The sequence below is a fragment of the Danio aesculapii genome, chromosome 22, assembly GCF_903798145.1.
Source record: "Danio aesculapii chromosome 22, fDanAes4.1, whole genome shotgun sequence".
In the NCBI taxonomy this organism is placed as follows: domain Eukaryota; kingdom Metazoa; phylum Chordata; class Actinopteri; order Cypriniformes; family Danionidae; genus Danio; species Danio aesculapii.
The window spans coordinates 28,634,536-28,661,669 of NC_079456.1; the positions used below are offsets into that span (position 1 = coordinate 28,634,536).

General features: G+C 34.4%; 2 protein-coding genes across 2 annotated transcripts in view; one reads left to right on the forward strand and one right to left on the reverse strand.

Moving 5' to 3' along the window:
• senp5 (SUMO specific peptidase 5) overlaps positions 1 to 17,798 on the forward strand; it is a 29,657-nt gene extending 11,859 nt beyond the window's left edge. Inside the window, exons 5-10 of the mRNA XM_056448265.1 lie at positions 4,678 to 4,725; positions 10,178 to 10,255; positions 12,051 to 12,188; positions 12,265 to 12,348; positions 14,612 to 14,662; positions 16,454 to 17,798. Of these exons, the coding sequence (XP_056304240.1) occupies positions 4,678 to 4,725; positions 10,178 to 10,255; positions 12,051 to 12,188; positions 12,265 to 12,348; positions 14,612 to 14,662; positions 16,454 to 16,588 (534 nt within the window). The 3' untranslated portion in view covers positions 16,589 to 17,798. The remainder of the gene's footprint in view (positions 1 to 4,677; positions 4,726 to 10,177; positions 10,256 to 12,050; positions 12,189 to 12,264; positions 12,349 to 14,611; positions 14,663 to 16,453) is intronic.
• A 3,053-nt stretch (positions 17,799 to 20,851) lies between these two features.
• ncbp2 (nuclear cap binding protein subunit 2) lies at positions 20,852 to 27,094 on the reverse strand. The gene is made up of 4 exons (XM_056447951.1): positions 26,925 to 27,094; positions 25,246 to 25,427; positions 22,571 to 22,709; positions 20,852 to 21,111 (listed from the first exon to the last, which is right to left on the reverse strand). The coding sequence occupies exons 1-4, from the start codon at positions 27,087 to 27,089 to the stop codon at positions 21,040 to 21,042; spliced, it is 558 nt and encodes a 185-aa protein (XP_056303926.1). The 5' UTR covers positions 27,090 to 27,094; the 3' UTR covers positions 20,852 to 21,039.
• Positions 27,095 to 27,134: the final 40 nt, after the last annotated feature.

Below are 27,134 nucleotides of genomic sequence, written 5' to 3' on the forward strand. Positions count from 1 at the left end.
GACATTTTTACTATAAATGTAAAAATACTCAGACCTGATTTATACTTTCGTCTGGTGCCGCGAGCCTCTGCTGATTGTGTGAGCACCTAACAAAATGGACAAGGCTTTTATACTTGCATGATGCGTTCTTTGTTGTGAAAAGAAACTGACCTTAAAATCAGATGGATAAACAAAAGTAGAAATTTTCCGGAACTACGTTATGTCATTAATATCATTCAAGATTTTTAAACTTATTATTCTTATTATTTTTTATAAATTATTTTAATGATTATAAAGATTTTTATAACTATTCAAGATTTTTAAATCAAAATTTGATGCATCACTTGCTCTTGTTCATATCTTTGACAGTTTTACCTTTTAACAAAAACTTTATTCCTTTCCCACTGCTGTTGCAATTTCTAGCCAAGAATTGTTGATCATCTGGTTATCTCTATGAATATGGGTCATATAGATGTCTGTACAATGGTACTGTTTCAGACAAAATCTCTTAAAAGTGTTTCATATTCAACTCAAATCAAACGTGGCGCCGCATGAACTGTTCGCTCGAGTCTCCCAAAAAAATTGTGCGCTTCGCCAGCCGAAATCATGTTGCACGCACCCAAAGCGAACCTCTGCAAACACAACGATGACGTCACATTCGCTGCCCTCACTCAAGCAAACTAGTGGGGTTGTTGCTAGATCGGATATGGTTATGGCCAGAAATTAACGAGAATTATTTATATTATTTATAAAATTTCCCATTTATTGTATTTTATTAACGTCTACCCCCACCCCAACCCTGAACCCAGCCGTCACAGTAGTGTAAAAACAGTAGTTGTGCCGAGTATGCTGTCTATTAAATTACCCAATAAATTGTATTTTTAACACCTACCCCAACCCTAAACCCAACCATCACAGTACTGTAAAAATATTAATTACTGTTATAGAGTGTCATAAAAAATGCTGTATTTTATTAGTGCTATATTGATGTGCATATCACACTGCCAACTGGCCGTGTATCCGATCTAGACTTCATTGATTTAGTGATTCATCATAGCAGTAGTTTATTAGGGTTCCGGCAGGGTCTTAAAAGGTCTAAGGCTGACATGAGTCTTTTCAAAACCAGTTTATTCCTCATGGTTTGGCTGTTTGAGCACAAGAAAATTCAGTATTATGTGACTGAAACTGAAACAAAACTCAGGGCAGGGTGAAGAATGTCTGTAACTCTGGGTAAAGTGTGGTCGGACACTACAACCTATTTTTTTTTTATGTCAGCATGTGCGCTGTTTTCTCCTTTCTGATTGGCTAACATGGCTGGGTTCACCAAGTGTGGAAAACATGACCAAGGCAAATTCCGCCCATTCGCAGCAAAGGCATTGCATATTAATCATCATTCACATGGTAATCTGACTCTGTTCTGACGTTTGCATTGACTTGCGTTGGAATGTAGTCGTACAAATACTTAATTCTGTGTTTGGTGTGAGTCCAGCTTTTATCAGCACCTGTTGCTTTGGTGTGCACTTAACATGCATCACAGTGTGTTTTTGCATTGTCTTGTGAACAGAGTTTTTTTTTTTTTTCAAATGAAGATGGGGAAAAACTCGTGTTCGAGTCCCGGCTGGGTCAGTTGGCATTTCTGTGTGGAGTTTGTATGTTCTCTCTGTGTTTGCATGGGTTTCCTACCGGTGCTCTGGTTTCCCCCACAGTCCAAACACACGCACTATAGTTGAATTGAATAAGCTAAATTGGCCGTAGTGTATGTGTATGCATGCCAGAGTGTACGGGTGTTTCTCTGTACTAGGTTGTAGCTGGAAGGGCATTTGCTGCATAAAACATATGCTGGATAAGTTGCCGGTTCATTCTGCTGTGGTGACCCCTAACTAATAAAGGGACTAAGCCAAAAAGAAAAGGAATGAACTTTAGATTAGATTAGAACACTATTGATCCATGTGAGGGGAAACTCATTTACCACCATTGTACATTACAAATAAATTAAACAAAAAAATAGACAACAAACACCATATCACAGTCCAACAACACTCTTTGTCACAACTACACATTACAAACACAGCAAATGGGCTTGGGCTGCTATAAGATTCTGACTGTATGATAACCTTGGTTAAAAGTGTGATTATTGCTGCTCTAAATATATTATTTTTAAATGTCTGTGTTAAAAACAAATATTTTTTCAATTAAACATCCAATATATTTTATTTTAAGAATCATTTAAAATGTGTAAACATGTTAAATAATCAAAATAAATCATATACTTCTGCTATCAAAACCCTGATTTACTTACAACTTGAGAAGGCATCACATATTTGGATATGCAGTACGTGCGTTGTTTGTTGCGGTTTTGATGAAAGTTACTTCTGAAAGTAATGCATTACAATTTTGAGTTACTCCCTAAAAAAGTAACTGCGTTACTTAGTTACTTTATATGGAAAGTAATGTGTAACAATACTTTTGAGTTACTTTTGTGTTACATTTTCTGACCTTGCTAAGGCTTGATCTTTTCCAGAACCTGCAGGGTTTTTTCTGTTTTTTAAATAGAGGAGCTCTGCAACGAACAACACACTGTATAGGTTAGGTTAGATTACTTCATTTATACTCGAAAGTAGATTTGGTTTGCTGTCAAGAGTCCTCATTTCACACTGGCATTTTGCATGTGCCACACACAAAAAAAAAACTCACATAGTAACAACAACAAATGGACATACAGACATAAAACATAAACATACAAAGCACTTATGAAGAATAAATAAATAATCACATCAAGTGTCCACCCCCCCCCCCCTTCAAATAAATGTTTAAAACAATCTATAACATGCTTTAGTCTATGCCTTATTTAAGTGTCTGATTTCTGCTGGTATGAAACTATTTTTGTATTGTTTAGTTTTACAGCTTGACACTAGAAACTGGTGACCAGAAGGAGTAAGTGTAGGGGATGAGCAGTGTCACTTAAAATTGAATTTGAAATTGCCTTTAGCTGCCTGGTGTACACAGCCTCCAGATTGGCTAGTGACACCCCGCTCAGTTTACTGGATCACTTAACTATTTGATTCAGTGCGTTTTATTCTTAACAGAAAGATTCCCAAACCATGACACCAAAGTTAAAGGTAAAACAGGTTGAAGAAATACATGGTAAAATAAAATCAACATGTGATTATCAATATGGAAATGATTTAACTTTTCTCAAACAAAATAGTCGCTGGTGCCCCTTTTTACACACTGCTTCACAATTTTCATCAAAGGAGAGTTTACAGTCAATGATTGTGCAGAGGTATTTGTATGATTGCGCACTTTGATGGAAGTATTCACCTTTATGTGAGCAGCCTTCCTAATATCGATTATCATATCTTTTGTCTTTAATACATTAACTGAACATATGACTCCTCATACCATCTGACAAAATTAGTTAGTACTTTACCATGACCTGTTTCATTATTATAAAGTGTCATCTGTATATTTAATATTGGTTCTATTTTTCCACCTACTCTGGCACATATTTGTGCAAAGGATGTATAAGAGAGGTGAAAGAACATATCCTTGTGGGGCCCGGTTGAGTGGCAAACTTAATCACCTAACCTAACTTATTTAAGAGTAAAACCACTGTCCTTTCAGATAATCCTCTTTTCCTTTTATCCAGTTCGCTCGAAGTGAAGAGAATATTTCTATCGCCGAAATGTAAAGCTCTGTCATCTTTCTTTCTGCCTGTTCCTGCATTCTCTCATTGTGTGCCGGAGTGAACATGACCACAATCATTTTAATTTAGCAATTACATTTTTTCTAGTGTTTCTCAAATATTATTACTTAATTTTGAAAAGTGATGCGTTACTTTACTCATTACTTAGAAAAGTCATATTATTACCTAACTTGTAAAACGCGTTACTTGTAATGTGTTACCCCAACTCTGATTGTTGGTCACAATGGTTTTTAAAAATCTTAAATTTGCCTTAATGAAAGCTGATGATAGCCAGTTTATGTTCCAAAAAATCTTGTGAGGCATATTTTAAAACATGAATCATTTGATGACAAATTAAGAAACTTGATTTAGGGATCACAGTGCAGCCTAAATACTAATTCATTTGAAATCTTTATTTTTGCCCCTATACTTCAAACCAACAGCTTTTACTTGTGTGTCAGCAAAGTTTTAATCAATTTAACTACTTTCAAATTTAGTATGAAATATTATTTCTATGTGTATTTTAAGTACGGGTCAGAATAAATATTAGTTTCATTTGTATGATATAACATTTTTTCACGTATTTTTCAAAAAAACTATTAGAATTATTAAAGTGATCTCTGTAGTAATCTCGGTTTACAAACATGAACAGTACTTTAATTACAGGATTTATTTAGGATTTATTGTTAACATTTTTTAATTGAAACAAAGTTGTTCATTGTTAGTTCATGTAATCAGTGCATAATCATGTAATTAGTGCATTAAATAATTTGGATTTAATAATGTATAAGTAAATGTTGAACTATGATTAATAAATGCTATACAAGTGTTGTTCCTTATTAGTTTGTGTTAGTAAATACATTAACTAATGAAAACTTATTGTAAACTGTGACTATAATCTCTTGCATTCAATATGCTTTCTAATAAAATGTAATTTTATGCAGATGACTTGTCTTTAACTCAGATGTCCTTAATTTTTACTGAACTAGGATTTGTTTTCTGTGTTTTTGCAGGTGATTAACATGTATGGAGAATTGATCATGGAAGCTACAAACCATAAGGTAAAATCATGAATGGATCTAAAATGTAAAAGTGTGTTTCCTCAAAGTGCTAATGAATATTCGGCTCCTGACTGAACAAACAGTGCTCCACTGGAAGCTTTCATCATGACTGACTAATATGACAATATTATTTTTATACTACTTACTTTATATAATGTGATCAGCTGTGTTTCCATCTAAAGAAGTGAATTAAATATATGCACAAAACTGTAATATTGCATAAAAGATGAGTAAATGAAGCAGCATTTCCATCCAATCAGTAAAAGAGAACAACATCGTCAGTTACTGATAAGCTGGAGCAAATATCAGACAGAAAATCATAGTTTTAGTGTGGTAAGAGAAGCCACTGTGGTCTTTTTTCTTCTCTAGTAAATGAGTTGCGCCTCAGAAGACGAAACGCAATGAACGCTGTGAATGCATGGCTTTTGGAGACTTGAAACAATCTTTAGGAACGCAGACAATTCTGGAGGGAATAATAATAGAATAATAAAAGAATAAATAAAATACTGCACTCTCTTGGGGCCTCTATAGTCAGGTAATCACCCTTTTGTCAAAAAAAAGACTCGGATCTGAAATTTGACAAGCAAATAAACTTTTGGTTATGGCCACCTTTTTCCAACTAAAGCAACTAAGAAAGTTAAAGCCCTTTCTTTCTTTTAAAGACTTTGAGACTGTTATTCACGCTTTTGTCTCTTCTAGGCTTGATTATTGTAATGCACTGTACACTGGCAACACTCTCACGCTCACCTATAGTCCAAAATGCAGTGGCCCATTTTTTGACTGGGACAAAAAAGAGAAAACATATTTCTCCCATCCAGGCCACTCTTCACTGGCTCCCTGTGTAATAGAGAAATAATTTTAAAGTTTTATCTTATGCATTTAAAGCTCTACATGCACTTGCCCCAGCCTATATATCTGAACTGATCGAATCTAAAAGATTTTGTTCTGCCCAAAGATCTCTTAAGTCCTCTGCTCTGCTCAGCTCCTCCTAATTGTTCCTAAATCCTGCTTGAAAACAAAAGGAGACAGAGCTTTCTCAGTCTATGCTCCAAAACTTTAGAACACATTTACTCTAGAAATAAGAGCTTCATCTACATTAAGTGTTTTTAAAAAATCAGTCAAAACCTACCTCTTCTGTTTGGCTTACTGATATAAATTAGTTTATTTTTTATTTTATTTTTCTACTGTACAGATTTTTTTTGACTTTTTTTAAATTTTATTGTAGCATATATTGTCCTGTCTCTCTAATTGTTTATTATTGTTGCCATGTCTGTGAAGCACTTTGGTCAACATTCATGTTGTTTTAAGGTGCTTTATAAATAAAGTTCACCTTGACCTTGAAGAATAATAAACCTGAAGCACTGTGATGACAGACTGACAGCTGAGACCTTTGACAACCTGCTAAACAACATTTTAGATTTTTTTTTTTTTTTACAGAGTGCTGAAAACGTTGCAAAGTCCTCTAATTAGTCCCATCACACACATTTATGTCATAACATGATCTGTTCGAACTAAATCACATCACTTTTTTAAAACACATGCTGGAATTTATTATTATTGTAATCAAATACAAAATTTGTCCTACTCAGTTATGCACATAAGTTTTTATGGACATTTTCAAAATGTATACAAATCGTGGCATCTCCATCAAGCATTTTTCGGTGATATTCCAAAATGCGCATGACAATAGTTGAATGGAAACACAGCTATTGGTCTTATGTCAGTTACAACAGTCAGATCACTGGAAATTATGGAAACACTTTAGTTTGTCACAATTCACACTGTTCACTACTGGCTTATTACTTTTTATTATTGAGATATTAACTGTGTTTTAGCACTTATGAAGTATAATCTTATTCTACATCTCTAACTAAACTCAATATCTAGCTTACTAACTATCAACAAGCAGCTACTTAGTAGTTTATTAAGCTAATGGTCTTACTTAAGGGTTTGTTAATGGCATATATTGGGACTTAAAATAAAGTGTTACAGAAAACCAACATACCAGGAAATTATTTCTGTTAGATTAAGTATACACAAACATTTCAAGTGGTGAAATTCTGGTGTGAGCGATAAAACAGCTTAGACAGAGGCTGCTTTCAAAAAGAGAAATATTTTTGGTAAACAGTTGTTTAAAAAATATATAGTAATTAAATTAAGATGATAGGGTCGCTGGTTTGAGCCTCGGCTGGGTCAGTTGGCATTTCTGTGTGGAGTTTACATGTTCTCCCTGCTCGTGGGGGTTTCCTCCGGGTGTTCTGGTTTCCCCCACAAGTCCAAAGACATGCCGTAGAGGTGAATTGGGTTGAGCTAAATTTTCAGTATAGTGTATGTGTGTGAATAAGAATGTATGGGTGTTAGCCAGTGATGGGTTGCAGCTGGAAGGGTATCTGCTGCATAAAAGTTGCATAAGTTGGCGGTTCATTTCGCTGTGGGGACCCCAGATTAATAAAGGGACTAAGCCGAAAAGAAAATGAATGAATGAATGAAATTAAGATGATGAGAATGAAGTTGTGACATTTTGACAGTAAAGTTTATGGGCCCTATCATACAATAAGCAATAAGGCTCAAGATGTGTTTTGCATGATAAGTTGCTATTTTCAGACCAACATTTAAATAGCAAATTTTGAGAAACTGAGATTGCGCAATTGACCAGCTGAAAGCAGGTCTAAAGTCCAGTGCAGAGCATGTTAGTTGTGCGCTTTAAACGCTCACACATTGCTTAATACACACAGGACGTACAACAATACACAAATATCTTTACAAATGAAAAAGAATTATAGGAATAAAATATTATCAAAAATATTATTTTCTACATAAATATAAAAACCACTGCCTCCATGCCTTCTTCACCTCGGGGGGCTTTTTTCAGTTTATTCATGACAAGTTGATTTTGTAGAATGTTATTATTATTAGCAGTATTATTTATTATATGCATATTTATATTTGTTTTAATAAAAACATGTTTGGTTTTGGACCATGTGGGGCATAGAACATGTGTTTGGATATAACTATTATTATTATATTGTTAATTTATTCATTGTTATATATATATATTGAAAATTAGAAGTAATAGTTAGTAATAGTAGTTATAGAAGTAATATTAGAAATAGTTTTGAAGCAGACATTTGCGCTTAACAAACTAAATTAAATATGTAGGCTAATGGATGTCTTCAGTGGAGTGTGTACAACACCGTTTCCTTATCCACGAAAGTGAAGGAGTAAAGAGTAAAAGTGAAAGTAGAAAGAGAAAGTAAAGGGGCTGAATGGAGGAGGCTCGTCCTTTATCCTCGTGCTGCAGATGGTCCGTTTTACTGTTTTCTTACTAGTGAAGCGTTCAGTTTTTCCACTTACAAAGTCCACCATGTATATAGCAAATGTGCCATGGCGTGACACAACTGACTCTTAAAGGGAATGTGAGATGAGACTCTGATTGGTTTAATGCATGTTATGCTCAAAACACACCCACAACTCATTAAGAAAATAGGCCCAACCCTGTTAGATCATGCGCCGCAGTGCAAACCTTATTTTTCCATTCTTAAAATAGCAAAAGTGGATTCGGACACATTCCTTAATGCTTTTGCGCCATGGGCTTTAGACTTTGCACCTAGATCGTTAAAATAGAGACCTTAATGTTAATAATTGTCATTGCCGTGTGAAATGAAAGGGTAGTTCACCCACAAGTGAAAATCTTTCATCATTTATTCTCCATTGTTTCGTTCCAAACCAGTTTGAGTTTCTTTATTCTGCTGAACACTAAAGAAGTTACTTTAAAGAATGTAGGAAACCAGTAACCATTGACTTTCATAGTAGGAAAAACAAATATTTAACATATCTGCTGCTTGCCTGAGTTGCCGGAATGTTCCACATTTTGAAATATTCTGGCTTTTAATTTCTTTTCTTCATAGGCTGCTTTGACACTGTAATCTACATTGTAAAAAGTGCTATAGAAACAAAGATGAATTGAATTGAAGTCAATGGTTACAGGTTTCCAGCATTGTTCAGAATAACTTTTTGTGTGTTTAACAGAAATTTTAACTGGCTTGGAACAAATAAAAAAAGTGAGCAAATGATGAAGTTTAGATTTTTTTTTATCAATTTAAAGTGACAATAAAATGAGAACAAAGTCATAAATATAGAAAATGGGAATTTTTATTCAATGTTGGATGTAATCTCAACTGATTTTTTTGGGGGGCATGTCGTAAAGTAGCTCCTCCCCTAATAAAAACAGTCAATAGTGATTTGTTTTTCTCACAGCACTGCCAGTGACAGATTTTATAAATGAAAAGCAAATGAGAAGCATCTTGAAAGGGGCGGGACATGTCAGATACTAGAAAGCATTTGATTGCCTCTTTGAACTTTTACCTTCTGGTCGACGCTACAAAGCACTGCGCACCAGAACAGCCCGACACAGAAACAGCTTCTTCCCTCAGGCAATCAATCTCATGAATACTTGATGATAATAATTGTGGAACCACATCACTACTTGCTATACACTTTTATACACATATATACACTTATTTAACAACACACTTTACATGCCAATTTGCACATAACAGCTGCACATATAACGTTGTATATAGTAATATACCTGTACATACACTTGTCAAATTGTATATTTGTATTCACTACCTACTTCTATTTTTGTAAATATATTTATTATCTGTTTTTTATCCTGTCTCTGTAATTCTGTTGCCCTGTAGAAGCTCTGTCACAATGACAAATTCCTCGTATGTGTGAACATACCTGGCAATAAAGCTCTTTCTGATTATGATTCTGATTGGTCAGAAATTTGATGACACTAAAGTATGATGTCAAAACAATTGTTGATCCATTTAGTTGGAAATGACAAACTGCAATCTTTGGATGTTTATTTCTTTTAAACGCTAATGTTGTCACTGTGTTGGAGCACACTAGAATCCTTAAGACTAACATACTGATACTAACATATAAAATACTTTATTTTAATGGCAATCCTTTGTGCCGACTGCCATTAGATTTTGAAAAATTGCGTTTTAATTATGAATAGGGTTTAATTAAGTATTTAATGTGATTTATGTGATGATATTGAATGTCTTTTCTGTGATATGTGTGATGTGAAAGCTGATGTGGTTGTTTGGTCAAAGAAAAACTTTCACTTGCAGACAATAAAGAAAGTAAAATTAATGTTATGGGACCTTTGAGACCTCAATATTCCATACTGAAACTCAATTTCAGTATGATGTCAAAAGAATTGTTGATCCATTTAGGTGGAAGTGACAAACTGCAAGCTTTGGATGTTTATATCTTCAAAATGGTGATGTTGTCACTGTGTTGCAGCACTTTTGAATCCTTAAGACTAACTTACCGATACTAATATCTAAAATACTTTATTTTAGTTACACAGGGCCGTTGATGCTTCAAAAGTTCACACTGAAACTCAGTTGACATTTTTTTCTTTGTCCTTTTCTAGGTTCATTTCTTCAACAGTTTTTTTTACCGACAGTTCGTAGCAAAAGGTTATGAAGGAGTGAGACGGTGGACCAAAAAGGTGAAAGTCACAGCATGCAGAACTTTACTTCACTGTTATTGTTTGATTATTGCATAATGAAGAGTGTATCATTTCTGAATGACATTTCCTTTTTGACTAATGCTAGGCATGGGCAATATCTTATTGTTTGCAATACACCTGTAAAAATATAACTAAGATTATATTTTACTAACTAACTTTACATTTTTTTAAGTCCATATTTTAGTTATACTACACAACTTGGTTTTCTGTAATTAGTTTGTTCTTATTATCTATGGCTATATATGTTATATATATATTTTTTTATTTCATTATTTGTTTCTTATTGTAAATCTTTTTTAAGGTCATTTTAAGGACAAAGGCTCAGTCAATAAGCTTTACATTATAAATATACTTTATTCTTATAAAAATACCTAGAACGGCTTGAAATAATTCATATATTTTCAAAGAGTCAACAGCTGCTGTCGGAAGTTAATAAGAATTATTTATTAAATTATTGTATAATTAATAACAATAAAATACAATAAAATGATTGTATTTTATTAACGTTAAACCCAACCATCACAGTAATCTAAATACAGTAGTTGTAACGATAATTACTTATATTATTTATTACATTACCCATTAAATACACATACACATATGAAATATTGTCATAAATATTGTTATTGCAATAAATACCAGAAAATATTGTGATATAGATTTAAGTCCACATCGCAAATCTAATGCTTAGGAAATTTTGGAGTTGAGTAAAAGTATTTAGTCACTCAATCCTGTTTGACTTTCTGTCAGGAAATATTTAGAAGAACACTTAAAAATAAAATCACAATGAAGCTTATACTTTGGAGCAGGGGTGCCCAAACTTTTTCTTATGAAGGGCCAAAAAGCAAACTTGATTGAGGGCTGTCGGCCAAATATACATACCAAACCGTATACAGTTGAAGTCAGAATTATTAGGCCTTCTTTGAATTTTTTTCCCTTTTTAAATATTTCCCACATGATGTTTAACAGAGCAAGGAAATTTTCACAGTATGTCTGATAATAGTTTAACTTTTAGATAAAGTCTTATTTGTTTTATTTTGGCTAGAATAAAAGCATAAAAAAAATCATTTTAAAGTCAAAATTATTAGCCCATTTAAGCTGTTTTTTTTTATAGTATACAGAACAAACCATCGTTAAACAATAACTTGCCTTATTACCCTAACCTGCCTATTAACCTTATTAGGCCTTTAAATGTCACTTTAAGCTGTATAGACGTATCTTGAAAAATATCTAGTCAAATATTATTTATTGTCATCATGGCAAAGATAAAATAAATCCGGTCTTAGAAATGAGTTATTAAAACTATTATGTTTAGAAATGTGCTCTCCATTAAACAGAAATTGGGAAAAAAAACAGAAGGGGACTAATAATTCAGGGGGGCTAATAATTCTGTCTTCAACTGTATATTAATTTTGCCTTGCGTAATTTACTTATTTATTGTGTAATATTTAAAAATAATTAGAAAATGTTGCTTTAAATCATATTCACTAATGCAGTATTTTGTGTAACATTTAATAATGAACTTATTACAGTAATGGTGATTTAAATTTAATTTCAGTCTGCTTTTTTTGTAGCTCAGCAATAAAACAAAAGGTTATGTTAAACTGGAAATGACGATCTCTGTCAAAGGCATTCGCCCCAACCACCTCCCCATCATTCTCCCTCTTTTCAGATGGGATGGCCCTACTTTGGGCATGTCTGCTTTAGAGAATATAATAGTCATAAAATAGTCATTTTGTAAAGTGTCTGATTCCGTCTGTGTTGATGTGCTCAGGTTGATCTGTTTTCGAAGACACTGATTCTGATTCCTCTTCATCTGGAGATCCACTGGTCGCTCATAACTGTGGACATTTCCAAGCAGAACATCAACTTCTACGACTCCCAGGGCATCCTGTTCAAGTTTGCTTTGGACGTAAGTGTTTTATGAGCTGTGTGTTTGAGCAGACTCTTCACACCGAGCTGAGCTGACGTGTGTCTCTTCTCCACAGAACGTCATGAAATACATCATGGAGGAAGCAAAAGAGAAGAAACAACTGGTCTTTCAGAAGGGCTGGAAGATGCTCATCAACAAGGTCTGGAACAAGAAGCTTCTTAATACATTCAATTCAAGTTTATTTGTACAGAACTTTTCACATTAATTACTAGTTTAAAGCAGCTTTACGAACATTGCACATCATTGCATTACAATCAAAATCGGAAAAGTGAAGGTTATTAGTTAACATGACTTTATTAGTTACTAATAACTTTAACTAATTAGCTAGTAACTAAGAGCTTTTACAAGTTAAGGTTATTATATACAGTGGGGGAAATACGTATTGAACAACAGATTTTGGTAAAAACCCAAACAATACAAACAAAAATATATCAAAACAAAAAAAATCTGAAAAAAATGCTATTCGTAATTAATAACAAGGGAGTGACACAAGGAGTAAGTGCTGAACTACTAAAATGTATTTAATACTTTATATAAAAGGCTGTTTTTGGTGATGGCAGCTTAAAGACGCCTCTTAAATGGAGAATGAAGTCACATGCATTGCTCAGATGTGAGTTATTCACAGACTTGATATTTATCTGATCTGATATTTATTATGTATTTTCTATTGGATTGGAGTCAGGTGATTGGCTGGGCCATTCTACAGCTTGATTTTTCTTTTTCTGAAAGCATTTGAGAGTTTCCTCGGCTGTGTTTTGGATCATTGTCTTGCTGAAATGTCCACCCTGGTTTCATCTTCATCCTCCTACTAATGCATCCATCCTGCTAATGTAGATGTTGCAGCTGATATTCACTTACAATGAGGAAGGGCAGAGGGTTGCTAAAGAACTACTGTGAGATTTCAGCTATTGTCTGGGCTTTCACTGCCTTTCTACACCATCTTCATGTTCTTTTTTTTCTTTTTCAAGCATAACTTTATTTGTAAACTAATTTATATTGTTTTCTTTGCGTATTTGGATTTCATTGGTTGTTACCAACATCTGATGAAAATGTCAAGTCAACACCACCTTTAGAAATAGTTTTTTTTAGAAAAAAAGGTAACGTGTTCAATACTTATTTCCCCCACTGTATAAGCATATTTAACAGACCCTAGTTTTTCAGGATTTATTTTGTGATTGTGAGGACAATTTTGCAATAAAAAAAAGTGTGTGTGTGTGTGTGTGTGTGTGTCTGTGTGTATATATATATATATATATATGTATATATATATATATGTATATATATATATATATATATATATATATATATATATATATATATATATATATATATATATATATATAATTTTTTTTTTATTGTTTATTTATTTTTTTTCCTATTAGGTAGCCTACTGTGTTAGGTGTGCTATCTGACACAAGTCACAAAAATAAAGCTTCTTATGGTCTCTTCTCAAGACATAATCTATAACAGATCTAAAACTGTAGGGATTAAGCCAAAGGAAGGTTGTATAACACTTATTTTTATGAACAAACTTACTTTTACTCTCTCTCGGATTTTGCTCCCTGGAGCATCTGACATGTACCTCACACATAGGAAATGCATTAGTGCACGGATTGCTGTAAAACTCGTCGCAGGGAAGCGTTTTTCTCATTAACTGTGGGGAAAGAGTTAAACGAAATCATTTATCGATTTCACGAACATCCTAATACCAGCTTTACACACTTTAAATTCAGTCAGGTCCAGCGACTGTCATCCTTCAACCAATCTCCATCATTGTAAGCTGCTTGCTTTTCTGTTTGTGCTATTGCTCCATTTTTTTAGATGTTTGCTCACACTTTTTTTACTGTCTGAAGCGCGTCAAACGCACAAAACGCCCAATTTGCATCACAGGATGTCTAATCGTATCTTTGCATTGACTTCACATGTAAATCACTTGCGCTTCATCCGCGTCTGCTTACTGCATAGGCTGCAAAACAACTCCCCCCACCCCTCCCTCCACTGTCATGTATTGATTGTGATGGTGCAGGTGAGACATCATTTATCGAGAGAAACTGAAATATGCAACGTCCATAAGGCATGTAAAACAATTAATTGCAAACTGAAATAAATATAATTTGATTATATGATTCGGATTTGATGTTTTATAAGATTATTTAAATGTTTTTGTGATAATTTTTACAAAAATGTGTGACTTTTTGTTGATTTTTGTATTGGATTCAGCGATCGCAGAATCGCGAAAAACTAGGAGGTCTGATTTAACCTTGAGCTATATAATATGTAGGTGATGTTTATACACTTTAATGAAGTGTATTTGTGTATTAAGTGTATGTGTGATTAATAAATCTCTGCTTTTAGTTGTTGTTCTAATTATTTTTAGTAATAATTTTTTTGCTCTTCCCCAGACCATTCCACAGCAGAAGAATGACAATGACTGTGGAGCTTTTGTTTTGGAGGTAATACATACTTACATATACTTGTACTTGTGCTGCTTTGCATTATGGGTGATGAAGAAAGATGTTCAGTGGGAACATTTGGTGTTGACAAAAATACTCCAAATGGCATCTTTTGATTTTTTTTTTTTTTTTTTTTTTTTTTTTATTAACAAGCCAGCCAGTAAGATAAATACAAGAAAAGGATGTGCAATATTTATTATCTTCTATATTATCTTTCACCATGGCATACATACATGCAAAAAGTTGAAGTTAGAATTATTAACCCCCTGAATTATTAGCCCCTCTGTTTATTTTATTTCTCGTTTTCTGTTTAATGGAGAGCGGATTTGTTCAACACATTTCTAAACATAGTAGTTTTAATAACTCATTTCTAAAAACTGATTTATTTCATCTTTGATATGATGACAGTAAATAATATTTTACTAGATATTTTATAAGACACTTCTATACAGCTTAAAGTGACATTTAAAGGCTTAACTAGGTTAATTAGGTTAACTAGGCAGGTTAAGGTAATTAGGCAAGTTATTGTATAATGATAGTTTGTTCTGTAGACGAAAAAAAAATTGCTTAAAGGGGCTAATAATTTTGACCATAAATATTTAGAAAAAAATTAAAAACTGCTTTTATTCTAGACAAATTAAAACAAATAAGACTTTCTCCAGAAGAAAAAATATTATCAGACATACTGTGAAAATTTCCTTGCTCTGTTAAACATCATTTGGGAAATATTTAAAAAAGAAAAAAAATTCAAATGGAGACTAATAATTCTGACTTCAACTGTACATACATACATGCATACATGCGTGCATACATATGCATAAATGTATACACAAACATATACACAGTACACACAAATATAGTTTATAAATACAAACTTTGGATGCAATTAATTGTTTGACAGAACTAGTTTAAACGTATTTAAAAAGTTGTTGGGAAATATTTGAAAAGCAATTACATTTTCAAAGGAGGGCAAATCATTGTGCAGGACAGGACTCCAGTTATTTAGTCCTCTTAAACCCCAATACATTCATCTATTACATTCATTCATACATTCACAATTTTAAAGAGTAAGTTGATATAAGACTGTGGTTATAATGACCACCCATTTTATCTTCCTAATGTTTTCAAATTGCTAGCATATTTTCACATGTTTTCAGCATAATAAAGGTGTAGTTTACCAAAAACTGAGGATTCTGTCAAGATTTACTCACTTTGCAAGACGTGATTCTTCCAAACCTTTGTTTTGTTGAATATAAAAGGAGGATATTTTGAAGAAAGCCTGTAACCATTGACATCCATTGTGTTATTCATATTATAGAAGTCAATGGGTACAGGTTTTCGCATTCTTCGAAATCTCTCTTTTTTTTTTGTTTTCAACAGAACAAAGAAACTCATAAACGCTTGAAACCATTAACATTATAGCAGACACTGTAAAAAGCCCATTCCCAGCCACTAGACATTACTGGCAGGGGATTCGAGTGTCAGAATGCTGTGGGACTGCTATACATGAGTTATGATTATGGATCATAGATTTAACGGTTTTTATTTAAAAAAAATTTAATGCATGACGATAAAACACAAACGCGGTTATGAATGTATTAAAACATGTGCTTGTTTGTTGTAAAAATTCATAATAATGACAAAAAATACTAATGTGTACATCTCCTTAAGGGTAAGGGGAAGGGCTAAGGAGTAGAATTGGGATTGGGCCTTTATCTCTTCCAAAAGCATAACCTATTGTGTGTTGGTCTTCTTCAACCACGTAAAGCAGTGTGTGTTTTGTTTTTGCAGTACTGTAAGTGCCTGGCCTTCATGAAGCCGCTGTTGTTCACTCAAGAGGACATGCCTCGAGTTCGCAAGAGGATCTACAGAGAGCTGTGTGACTGCAAACTGTCCCACTGTCCAGACCAGGACAAAGCCTCATAGATTTCGGACCCTCAGCATAGCAGGCCGGATTGGACTTTATAATAAGACAACAAAAAACCCAAAGTTTTGCTCAGGCAGAGCTGGATATTGTCAACAAGCGAGCCTGCCCAAACATTCCTGTTGGCTCAGCCAGGATTTTTCAGGTTGCTTTTACCTCTTCGCTCAACATTGGCGGTGAAATATGCCTTTCTCCCGGCCTCACAAACCTTGAATTTAACAAAGGCTGTGACTTTTCTCAGAGAACAAGTTGACTGTTCAGAAACAGACGTGAGCCGTGGAGGAATTTATGGTTTACTGGCAACCACGCAGATTCCAAACCTCACAACCATGTGGATCTTTGTTTTTAACGCATTTCAGTTCTTTCCTTCGCATCTTCTTACAGCCATAACACCAATGATGTGTTTCAGTCAGGTTTTGCTTTGCAGTATGAAACTTGGACTTCCACAGTCTCTAAAATGTCACACGTTGAGGTCCAAGCAGCATTTATAAAGGCTTTTACTGAATGTACTGTTAAACAGGAGAATTCTGCTTGTACACTTGAAAGCAGATTTTTCTGGACCAGTTTGCTTTTATCACAGATGAAAAGTTTCCAAGCTAAAAAAAAAGCCACAGGATTGATTCTTAATATCAAGCTGCTTTCTGTAAAGCGCTGGCATTATTTGGCCAACTGCTGTCCCTCTTACTTCTGAGCACTTTCCGTTGTTTTCTTCAAATGCGTTAGCGGTTGTGTAGCATGTAGATTCGTCATTAATTGAAGTCAGCTACAGGTCATTTTAAGACGAGCACAGTTGGTTTGTTGCGGTCAGTTCAAGCTGCAGGTTTCTGCCTTTTATTTATGTTTTTTATGATGAAAATGAATCTGAAGAGAAGTCAACTCAACCTGCCGCTCTGTCATCACGTAAAACAAACGCTGAAGGCCAAAGGCAGGTCAGTGTTGACTGTTGAGTCCTCATTACTATTATTATTATGGCCACATTTTCCATTCTGTGTGTGTGTAAACAGCATTTTTTTTAACACACTTGTGATGCAGTTTGGTACAGAAATATGTCAGGATAGTAACTTTATATTTTTGTCAGTGATCCACCTTTCCAGAGCGATACTGTTCAATTTTGGTTACTTGAAAAACCAACAAATCATAACCTCAGACTGAGTTTCTGACTACTACGTTCATCATTATTTAAAATACAACAAAAATCATGTTGATCAACAAGTCTTGTGTGTTTTATTGAGTTGAAGATTCACTTAAAGGGGTAGTTCACCCCAAAAATTCTGTCATCTTTTAAATTTGTTTCTCACCTTTGAGTTTCTTTCTACTATGAGAGTCAGTAGTTATTTTTTTTAGCATTCTTCAAAATATCTTCGTGTTCAACAGAACATCATAAAGCTTGGAACAACTTGAGGATGAGTAATCAGTAAGTATATCTTCATTTTTTGGTGAACTGTCCCTTTAAAACCCAGGATATGCTGATTGTCTGTGTAAATAAGTTTTTAGAGTTCACACTTAGCTAATGATTGATAATAAAGTGTATTTGGCATGCTTTCCCTGGAGAAAGCCCTGAGCTCATAAGACCCTCGAGCCCGGGGCTCCCTCCCGTTTGCAAGGTATAAGGGGAATTTGAACTCGGGTACATCTCGAGAACTACCCTGCTGTAATAGCTAATGAACAGATAGTGATTGCGCTTTTAAGATAACTACTTACTAGGAGCATGTCTATAGTGCTGATTTGGATTAGTCAATTAACTTAAGTTGCATGCTTTTGGACAGTGGGAGGAACCCGGGGGAAACCCACGTGAGCACGGGGAGAACGTGTAAACTCCGCACAGAAATGTCGGCTGGCTTGGTAAGAACTAGAACCAGTGACGTTCTTGCTGTGAGGCAACAGTGCTAACCACTGGGCCACCTGCCCACCAATCTAGGAAAGGAGGAGTAGGGATGGAAGGGGGGCTTCCTCAAAACGAAGATGGCTGTTATATGGAACTTAGGGTATTTACAGTGGCTTAGGAATCGTCTGATTGGTGAATCATAAATTGAATAATGCGGGGCCAGCTGCAAGCAGTCCAGCACGTGATCCTCTCCAAATTAGTTTATAAACTTCACTTATAATTTTTTCGAAATACTTCAGAAAGTCCTGATTTAGAAAATATAAATGTATATACTGGCAGAATTGGTAGTTGGTTGAAGTTTAGGAATTGTAAAATCAGTGATAATTATTACTTAAATTCATTATTTTTCCTCAGAACTGTCTTAATCTTTCATGGTATAGGTTCAACAAGGTACTGGAAATATTCCTGAGATTTTGCTCCATATTGACATGATAGCATCACACAGTTGCTGCAGATTTGTCAGCTGCACATCCATGATGCCAATCTCCCATTTCACCACATCCCAAAGGGACTGTGGAGGCCATTTGAGTACAGTGAACTCATTGTCATGTTCAAGAAACCAGTTTGAGATGATTCATGCTTTGACATGGTGTGTTATCCTGCTGGAAGTAGCCATCAAAAGATAGGTACACTGTGGTCATAAAGGGATGGACATGGTCAGCAACAATACTCAGTTAGGCTGTTGCATTGATATGATGCTCAATTGGTACTAATGGGCCCAAAGTGAGCTAAGAAAATATCCCCCACACCATTGCACCACTACCACCAGCCTGAACCGTTGATACAAGGCAGGATAGATCCATGCTTTCATGTTGTTGATATCAAATTCTGACCTTACCATCCGAATTTGGCAGCAGAATTCGAGACCCAGGCAATGTTTTTTCAATCTTCTATTGTCCAAATTTGGTGAGCCTGTTCAAATTGTAGCCTCAGTTTCCTGTTCTTAGCTCACAGGAGTATGCACCCGCTGTGGTGTTCTGCTGCAGAAGCCCATCCGCCTCAAGGTTGGACCTGTTGTGAATTTGAGATGCTCTTCTGCAGACCTCGATTGTAGCGAGTGGTAATGTGCGTTACTGTTACTGCCTTTCTATCAACTGGAACTAGCCTGGCCATTTTCCTCTGACCTCTGGCATCCAACAAGGCATTTGCGTCCACAGAACCGCCGCTCACTGGATATTTTCTCTTTTTCTGACCATTCTCTGTAAACCCTAGAGGTGGTTGTGCATGAAAATCCCAGAAGATCAGCAGTTTTTGAAATACTTAGACCAGCCCATCTGACACCAACAACCACGCCACGTTCAAAGTCACTTATATCACCTTTCTCCCCCAGTCTGATGCTCGGTTTGACCATGTCAACATGCCTAAATGCATTGAGTTGCTGCCATGTGATTGGATAATTAGAAATTTGCGTTAACAAGTAGTTAGACATGTACCTAATAAAGTGGCCGGTGAGTGTAATTCTGGCTCTATATGATTTTTGATTTGCAAAAGTACAGTTATAATAGCAAATTTTAACAAATAATGCTTAAAAGCAGAATTTAGAAAATGGAGGAGTAATAAATCAAAGGTAGAATATCAAACAAATCACCATTGGGATCACTGCCTGTAATTATAAGCTATATAAAGATGAAGTCTGCATGTCATGTTTGCAGGGAGTCCATCTTAAAATGACTTACATGGCATAAAACTAAACTTTTCGGCCTTAAAAAAAATCTTAAAGTATTGTCTTGTTTGTCTTAAATCATATAATTTTTTTCCTTTGTTATTGTAAAGCTACACAATTGATCCAATACATGCGATCACCAACAATACAAAATTTTTAGCAGTCTCTATCTAATTATCTCTATTAATAACTAATATCATAAGTCTGTTGTGCATACATTTAGTTTTTTTTTTTTGTTGAAAAATGTACATAAACAACTAAGGTCTGCTTGTTTTTGACATTGTTTAAAATATGTGGCAAAAAAAAAATTTTTTTTTGAATAAACGTTTTGATGGGGCAAGCAAATTTTTTATTCTGCTTGGCCAATGAACAAATTCTTAGCGTTTTTAGCACTATACAAGTCAGAAATTTCATTATTGATAGTCTTAAATTTGACTTGAAACCCGCAGAAACCCTGGTTTTGTTTACTCCCGCCATGATCAAACATTTAACATGTCTATGTTTCAATATATGAACACCTCTAGGTCTGCCCTGAGAACCACTTTACACAGCGCAAACTAAGACTTACAGGTCTGTGTAATATAAAACATTTCTCGGGGTCTGTAAAAATATAACTACCTTTTGTTAATTTCTAAAATCAATGCAGAACAATTGTGGAGAAACCAAATTTGTGTTTTTTTTCCCATTTGTGGGAAAAAAAGGGATAATCATAAGGGATACTTTACAAAACACAATTTATTAAAAATTATAACATGCAGGACCAGAAGAATTTCAGTGATTCCTAAAGCAAACGCCAATATTTACATTCAGAAAAGCCATAATCATGTCAAATTCATTCATAACTTGGAAAGGTTTTAAAAGATTAAAAAAAAAAAAAAGAAAAAAGAAAAATTCGAAAGGGATGTTCAAGATTTCTGCACCATCTTCCCATAACCCCCTCTGGCAGGATCATAGTCCTGCCTGTATTCATCTCTGACCTGAAACACAAAGAGAAAGATCATAAAAAACCATATTTAAAAAAATAATGACGCTACATTTACACAATCTATCATTTTAGCATTAATATTGCAATGTGTGAATCTGCAATAGTCACGTCGCAGGATCTGCAATGTTAAGTTGTGATTATAATGACCAGGTTTGAGTTTTGGAGTCTGTGCAAATTTGAACCCTAATAAGTTGAAAGATTCTTATTAAGATGTGTTTTAAGGAATCAAGACTAAGATAAAGCAAATTTTAAACCAAGAAGTTTAACAATCAATAAATTGTTTAATTATTTATACAATGAATGCAGTATATTTGATTAACATTTTTTAAAGTCTATTTTCTAATGTATTCATCTATGCTTGCAAATTATGTTTTATGCAGTTGTATGAATTCTTTACAAGTAGAGTTACTTAGGTCATCCTTTTTGTGAAATTATAATAATATTGCAATGTATTTCACAGAAAAACTAAATATCGCAATATCATTTTCTTTTCCAATATTGTGCAGCCCTAATTTAAAGTGACATAACCAATATATATATATAATTTGAACACTTAACAGTTATAGTTTCCATAACTTGTATCTGATTTTTGATAGATATTACGGACCAAGTAATTTATTAATTAGCATCCAAGATACTCAAATCGTATGGCATTACTTTGCTACAGCAATCCACATGTAAAATATTTTGATTTGTCTTAGGCTAAATACTAATCAAATCACAGCAAATTTCCCATACTACTTTAGAATTTGATGTCTACGTTACAAATATTGTTAAAAATATGAAAAAAGTACAGTTCATATTGCTCAAAATATATTCATATCGCTCTGGTGGTCATGTTTGGTACTACAGCCAAACATAATCTTACTGAAAGCTCTTTTTTGAGACATCAAATGTGAAATATAATTCATTCAGATATTTAGCTTTGATTTTCTATCAATGTTAGGCTAACAGCTTTTGTAAAATACATATCTAATATAATATACTTTTGTTTTTTATTTTCATACATTTTTAAAGGCACATAACTTTTGTTTTATTTAACTTTTTGAACTTCAGCTACAATCTGACATCAGTCTTCTTTAAAATTAGATCAAAATAAAAAGCTTTTCTTGTCTATATTTTAAAAAAGTGGGAGCGATAGTTAAGGGGTTAAAGTCCATGATTATTTCAGAAATTCTGTGATCCATGGGAACACTGTAAAAACTAATTGCATTAAAAAAAGAGCTTACTTGGATCCTGATTATAATAAAAAAAATGCAATATCAGTTCGCAATATCAAGCCATGTGTAGGTAAAATAACAGCTTCTTTAAAATAAAAAAACGTTAAAATAATAGCAGCAGACACCAAAATCCCTGGATATTACAAATGGCTGCATCCACCTTTACATGAAAATTAAGGTGAATGTTAACAAATGTTAAATGTTTGCATTAGGAAAAAAAATGTGCTTTACCTGACCACCAGATTTGCCCCGTCCATACTGTCTGCCCTCTTTGAAGCCTGCGTCCCAGTCCGTTCTGATGATGCGGTCATCCAGACGAGTGCCATTGACAAACCTCATGGCGTTCTCAGCGTCCGCACGAGTGTAATATCTGTAGACCAACAGTTAACGAACTCACTTCTGTCTTTAACAGCAAACCTTACTGTTACAAATATTGTCAAAGGACCGTGGCATTTCAAATAGCTAAAATCAAGAGTAAATTACATTCTAAAGCTTGATTTCTTAAAAGCTTAGCTCACCTAAAAGAGAAATGTAAATGACATGTTCTGAACGGTGTTTCCTGTTCAACTGTAATCTACAGCTGCACAATACTTGGAAAATATGCAATGTTGTTGAGATAACGATATTTCTTAGGCTGCTATTTTATATAAATATCTATGTATCTATATAAACACACACACACACACACTTATGTAATGAATCACACTAAAACAAACAGGCAATATATATTTTTGAGCCAATTAAAAAAAACAAACAAACAAAAAAAAACTTTTAGATTTAAAAAAAACAAAAAAAAACACAAATGAATAAACTTTGGATATACTCAGATTCTTATTGACCGCTTCATGTCTTGTCTCCCAGCATTCGTGCTTATTTTCAGCTCTAGGTTCACCTGACAGCATCTACTTGAGAGGTGGGGATGAAGATAGTAAAGCCTCATCTGATTGGTCAGATTTGAATAAAGAACCTACACAAATGCTTAGCACACAAAATGAATTTAATTTATTGCACTTCTCTGCAATAAGGATATCATATCATCACAACAATGATTCTTTTTCGATATATTGTGCAGCCCTATTATACTGTAACCCAGAGCTGACGTTGACCATCCTGCAGTGTGACTATTGACAGTTTTCACGTGTCGTCACACCATTAAGGGATTAGCCCACTGGCATGCAAAAGATTATTTTTCACGTTGACCGCCAAGTCATGGGGGAGTAATTTCTTTATTCTTTATAAAAGATAAAGCATTACTAACCGACAAGAGACACACTTGGGCTGTGCTTCTGCAGGATTCCTTCAGAGAAAGAACAGCCAGAAAGGACACATTTATAGATTCGTGTTAAATGTTACCATCATTGATTGCATTTGTGCTTTTTTTTAATACTGTTTTTATTCTAATTTTCAGGTTAAGTGCGATTAAAGTATAAATTGAAATGGCTAAGGCGACGCGGTGACGCAGTAGGCAGTGCTGTCGCCTCACAGCAAGAAGGTTGCTGGTTCGAGCCTCGGCTGGGTCAGTTGGCGTCTGTGTGGAGTTTGCATGTTCTACCCGCGTTCGCGTGGGTTTCCGCAGGTGCTCCCGTTTCCCCCACAGTCCAAAGACATGCGGTAGAGATGAATTGGGTAAGCTAAATTGTCTGTAGTGTGTGTGTGTGTGAGAGAGAAAAGTGTATGGGTGTTTCCCAGTGATGGGTTGCAGCTGGATAGGGCATCCTCTGCGTAAAACGTGCTGGATAAGTTGGCGGTTCATGCCGCTGTGGCAACCCCAGAATAATAAAGGGACTAAGCCGAAAAAAAATAAATGAATGAATGAATAAATGAAAAGGCTAAATAAATATTTTTTTCATCTTTATTGATTTTTCATTTTTAAATGTTTCTTACAATTTCCCACATTATTAGGCCTATTTTTGTGCCCAAATTGTTAAAACTCTCTTGAAATGCTCAGTCAAAGGCTGTAATAACATGCAAATGATAAGTGATAATAAAACATGAATGACAAGTTTCACTCCATTATGGTTAAACTTAATGGTGACACTACAAATCACATGTGTTCAGTGGCTCTTGGTCAACTTTAATTCAGACTCAACATTGCATGGCCTGCCATGCCCAACTGAGTCTGGTTTCTCTCGAGTTTTTTTCCTTCACTTTCGTCAATTGTTGAAGTTTTGTTTCTCGCCACTCACTTGCTTGGTTTGGGACTCGTGGAGCTGTGCATTGATGGTTTTGCTCTTGTGTTTGGACTTTCAGCAGTGAAAATTAAACCACACTGAACTGAACTTCAACTCTGAAAACTGGACTGACAGTTTCAATAGCAATTTACAAGAACTTCTATGTTAAGCTGCTTCGACACAATCTATATTGTAATTTGTAATGTAATTTTGTCAAAATTGGGATTTAAGGAAGCCAGGTAGTAGGTGGAGTAGTAAGGGAAGAGAAAACAATTTTCAGACCGTGAGTTTGTTTGTGGTGATGGGTGCTACTGAGGAGCAATGAGCTATTTCACTGATTTGATAGCACAAGATGTGACTCGCGAGTCATTGTTTACCCTTACCGCGATAGTGGCTTAAAGCAATAATGCCACTACAAGCGCTATAGAAAAAAAGATGAAGTGAATTGCATGTGAATATTGCAGATGTGCACATTGCAATATCAATTCTGAAAGATATATTATGCAGCCTTAATGTGACCTTAATATTCGTAGCTAGAAACAGATGGAAATATGACCAGAGTGTGCTGCATTTCTATGGAAATCCAAGTGTAGCTGCCATTATGACCCATTGTTATTTTTTTTCCCCACCGGGTCTCCGCTCATGTCAAATTACTGAAAACTATCAATTGTGAATGCTCACAGTACAACATCAATGCTAAAAGGATCTATTGTGCAGCTCTACTTAAAAGGATACTCGACGAAGCAGAAGCCGCACGCAGTCTTCTTGATTTTGTCGAGGCCGATGACGATCCTCTTGACGTCTCCACACTTGGCGAAGAGCTCGTGCACCTGCTCCTCTGTGGTGTAGAAGGACAGGTTTCCTACATACAGCGTTGCGCTCTGTTTTAGGAGCTTCTCCTGCTCGTAACGATTACCCTGACAATGAGACCAGATCATGCATTCAACATTTAAGTGAGTGTGTGTTTTAATCATTTTGTTCCTCTGTTTTGACCTTCTGGTCTTCTATAATCTAAGCATGGGATGATAATCGTTTTCAGGGTATACCACAGTTTGGAAATAAATTCCGCCAAAATTTTCTGTAATACCGTTCCTCAGGTAGTAAGATTTTTTTATTTACACTTTTTGTTTGTTTTTTAGGACAACAGTATCTCCAGCAGACAATATATCTAAAGATACAGTTTTGAAATCTGTGTTTTTGCAACTAACGAAGACAGCAGAAGCTAATGATTCATTTGAAATATTTAGCCTATGTTTACGGTTCCAAAGTATTCTAAATGTTTCAAAAACTAAAATATATTGTTTTCAAAGGTGAAAAAGTTTTAGTTTTTTTATCCAGACATTTAAAAAGAATAGATTTTAGAGCAGTAATCACAATACCATAAAACCGTGATATTTTTATCCAAGGTTATCATACTGTCAGAATCTTACACCGGCCCATGCCTACTATTATCCCAACTCTACATTGCATATCTTGTGATCTGACTATTGCAGATGCAAACATTGCAAAATCAAACAATATATTGGGCAGCCATAATAATAATAATAATAATAATAATATTTGGCTTATTAGAATGCATTTCAAAAGCATCATGTGATATCATGAATTCCTGGTAAGAATTTTTTTGGTCAAAGAATTTACTTAGCGGACATAAGAACTGTCTAAGAATCTTTCAATTTTTTTTTTTAAATCTTACAGATTCATAACTTAGTATCGTAGTTTATGTGCAAACATTACTACAAATATAAATCACAATATTATTATTTAATTAACTTTTTTAAGGAATTGTAAGTGGGTTGATAGAAACATCAAATTATGGTTGCATCAGACTAAACGTACAAAATGTATATGCACAGACATTCTAATGAAAAGGCAAATAAGGTGTGGAAGAAGAAAAGTCCAAATATGATTGAAACCATGTTCGATCATCATAGGTTTAAAAAAGATATATTGATTAAAAAAAAAACTAAAACTATACTTATTCAGACCTGTACTCATTAAAATGGATAAACACACAAGTGATCATATAACATTTAAATAGATTTTATTACAAACATTTTGCTGACAAAATAGGTATAACCTTGTGGTTTTAAGGATAGTGGCATTTCCCAAGCATAAAAATTAAATAACTTAACTTATTTTTACACTGAATTACAGCTCAGTGTGTTTCTTCTCTAAACCATAAACAAACGCAAATATATAACTTTGAGATATAGTATGTATTAGACATATAAATATTAAATGAATTATAAAATATAAAATAATAATAACAAACATATTTGTTTAACTGCAAAAATTAATAAACAAACAAATAATGTGATTAAGTTTGTATAATTTATACATTAAGGAAGAAGAAATAAAATAAAAAAGCTACACAAACAAAACAATATTAACGTTATGCATTTTACACTCACCTTAAAATGTTGATCTCTGTACTGGCTTACATCAACATACGAGTCGCTGAAAAGAGCATTTAACTTTATAGACATTGTGAAAATAACAAAATTAATTGAGGAAAAGTGAAGCCGAATGTGTTTTAAATCAGCACGACAGACAAAGCGGAAAACGCTTTTCTTCATATATGCACAACACCGGTTCGCAATAGTTGTCACACTGCACTACCG